Here is a 3203-nt window from a genome sequence, read left to right on the forward strand (position 1 = left end):
TGCCCATGGTGGCTCAGAGTCCTCTCTCATAGATAAACCAATTCGTTGATAAATCTTAATGAGATGCATGATACATAGAACAAAAGCATATGAACAAAAAAAAAACTGAGTAGTTGTGCAATGTGCACAAATATGCCAGTGACCCACAAGAAGTAGACCAGAAATTTGCATGACTGTTATCGCTGTTGGTTTTGATTTGGTTGACCTCTGTCAACAACAGAACCAAGAGAAAAAAGGGGAGATCTCACCCCGTGAGTTTAGGGATCGGTTCAACAGAACCAATCCGCGAACGTCTTGATCGGGAGGCAAATCTAAGCCCATTGGGCTCGGCCTTGAGCCTACAGTGCTTATAAATAAGAGGGGGTCAACCCCAGGGTTAGTAACCTAATCCATTCCACCATCCACCGATCAATCAGAGCACTAGAAGGCTCAGAAGTGTGAGCACCAACCCCGGGGCAGTGCCGGTGGCGTCCTGAAGGCCGCCGCTACCCCGAGAGGACACTCAAGGAGCGTCTGCGCTACATCCCCGACGCCGTCCACGCCATCGACAACGTCACGACTGCATCTACACCCACCAGCGCCATGGACGCCACTAGCGCTGGTATAGAACCGAATCTAATCCATTCGGCATTAGTTAATGTACTAGGTGTGATCTACTTTGGACTAGTGATCCTGGTTAGTCAAGTTTATGCTAAGCTTTGTTAGATTAATTCTAACAATTGGTATCAGTCGCCTCTGCTAATCCGATCTAGATCCCCTAGACAAAACCCTAAGTTTAGGTTCGGTTCAAAGGTGTAGAACTATCTGTGCATGATCCATTTCATGTTTTACTCTACTCAGTTAAGTTTTGAATCATGCACATATGCTTCTAGTTAGTTTTACTTAAGTCAGTGATGTTAGCATGCCTAGAACATTAGATCTATGAAGTTTTCTTGGTGTTTTTCATGTTTTAGTTTAAGATCTTAGGGTTTCGTTCAAGTCCGTGGCCTAATCCCTCTCGGTTTTGGGTCAAACTCATGCATAAATTAGTACTCAGTAAGATTAGAAAGCAATTAGAAGGAGGGGAATGCAAATCTCAGATCAAACCAAAGCTCAAACCCGCAAATCCCCATCCGAAACCGTAACCCTACATCAGATTAAGTTCAAGGGGGCTTACCTCAGTGTCGGCGACTGCGCGTGGCATTAGTTGCCGCTGCGCGTGGACGCCAGCATCCCTCTGGGAGCCGTAGGCCCCTGCACCGACCGGCTCGGCGCGGCGGTGCTGGCTCCCTGGCCACGCTCGTGCCGCTACCGGCAGATCAGCTCGCGCCCCACGCGGCGTATCAGCTTGCGTTGCCGCTGGCCATGGAGCCCCGGCGGAGCCCCTCGCCGGACCGCGCGCGAGACGCACGCGGCGGCACAGAAAGGGCATGCGGAGCTCCGGCCAGTCAGAGAAGGGAGCGCGGGGGGCTGGACTTAAGTGGCGCGCCGGGTGGCGGACGGCGGCACCATCGGCGCCGCCCTGATCTGAGAAGCTCGCGGGGGAAGGGAAAGAATGAACTAGGGTTTCCCCTCCTCCCGATTTTTTCGGCTACTTATAGACCACCCAAACCGTTGTCAGCCGTTGGATCAGTATCAACGGCGCAGATTGATTCCGGGGGTGGGGGGGAGCCGCGCGGGCCCAAAAGCCAAGTGGGCCGCCTTAAGCCACGCAGCCGAGCCGTGTGCTCGCACCTGAGCCCCACCGCTAAGCCGAGCCGCTGCCTTGAGCTGACCCGCTGAGCCGCGCAGGAGCCGCTGAGCCGCGCGCATTGAGATGGGTCGCGCCCTTGCTGGGCCGCCCGCGCGCCTGCGTGGGTTAGGGGCGCCGCGCGCTAGCGGGCCGCAGTGGGCCATTTTTCCTTTTCGAGTCAATTTCAGTTTTGTTTATCTTCAATATTCCAGTATCCTTTAAGTATTAAGCTCAATTTATTTCTACAGTGTTCTCAGTTAAGCTATTGCATGAGTAATTTTATAAATAGTTGGTGTTTATTTCATGTTCATAAGTTTATTCCACCACTATACTTTGAGATGCCTTTAAATAAATGAAACTACCGAGAAGTTTATTTAGAGTAAACTTGTGATTATTTTTTACCACCGTTGTTTAATCATGAGTATTAAGACGAAATTTCGTTTGTTTTCCCCACCGGTGATGCAAATTGAAATTTTAATTGCGTGATGTTAATCAGACCACCGTAGGATTATTATCATTCTTTTATTTGCATTTCATTTTATAGATTACTAAGATAAGTTTTTCTTTTAATTTTTAGTGACAAATGTCAATGCTGTGGCCTCCTACCTGAACAACATTGAGCCGCTCAATGGAGCGAATTTTCCTGACTGGAAGGGCAAGGTCATGACGTGCTTAGCTTGGAATGATCTTGACTTGGCATTAAGGGAGGATAAGCCTGATGTTGCTGCAGGACAGACTTCAGCTGCTCTGGAAAAGTGGGCAAGATCAGACCGCATGGCGCTTATGGTCATGTCTCAGACCATCAGTGCTGGCATTAAGGGCGCCATCCCCACCAAGGATGCGCAGGGAGCAGATTTGAGTGCTAAGGCCTTTCTGGCAAAGATTGAGGAGAACTTCAAGAGCTCATCCAAGACTTATGCAAGCACTCTCATCATGAAGTTAGTGGCCTCTCAGTATGATGGGAAGACTGGCATCAGGTAGCATATTTTCAACATGTGTGACATGGCCAACAAGCTTAAGGAGATGCAGATGGAGATCTCTGATGGCTTTCTTGTTCACTTCATCATGACCTCGCTGCCCTCACAGTACAATGCTTTCAAGATCAACTACAACACCAACAAGGCTATTTGGTCTATCAGTGAGCTGATCAGTTACTGTGTTGAAGAAGAAGAGAGGCTTAAGACTGAGAAGATGAAGGATGTGGTGAACATGGTCCATCACATGAGTATCAGTGACAATCCTCCTAAGAATCAGCATGAGTAAGGTAGCAGCAAGCAAGGCCAGAAGAAGTTTAAGAAGAAAGGGAAGCAGAATTTTGGTCCAAGGAACAACAACAAGTTCAAAGGCAAGCAGTCCCAAGGTGGAAAGATGTTGTGTTCATTTTGTGCTTCACCAAGCATCTTCAGAAGGGCTGCCCAGGCTTTAAGGAATGGCTGAAACAGCAAGATAATATTAAGTTTGATGTTGTTTCTTTCATTGATGAGTTATTCTT

The 3203-nt window shown here is 48.5% G+C and overlaps 1 protein-coding gene across 1 annotated transcript; it reads left to right on the forward strand.

Moving 5' to 3' along the window:
- Nucleotides 1-582: 582 nt before the first annotated feature.
- On the forward strand, nucleotides 583-2692 carry LOC120684863. The gene is made up of 2 exons (XM_039966728.1): nucleotides 583-601; nucleotides 2289-2692. Exons 1-2 carry the CDS (start codon nucleotides 583-585, stop codon nucleotides 2690-2692), a joined length of 423 nt encoding a protein of 140 aa, XP_039822662.1.
- The last annotated feature ends 511 nt before the right edge of the window (nucleotides 2693-3203 follow it).

The sequence above is a fragment of the Panicum virgatum genome, chromosome 8N (genome assembly GCF_016808335.1).
Source record: "Panicum virgatum strain AP13 chromosome 8N, P.virgatum_v5, whole genome shotgun sequence".
Taxonomy (NCBI): Eukaryota; Viridiplantae; Streptophyta; class Magnoliopsida; order Poales; family Poaceae; genus Panicum; species Panicum virgatum.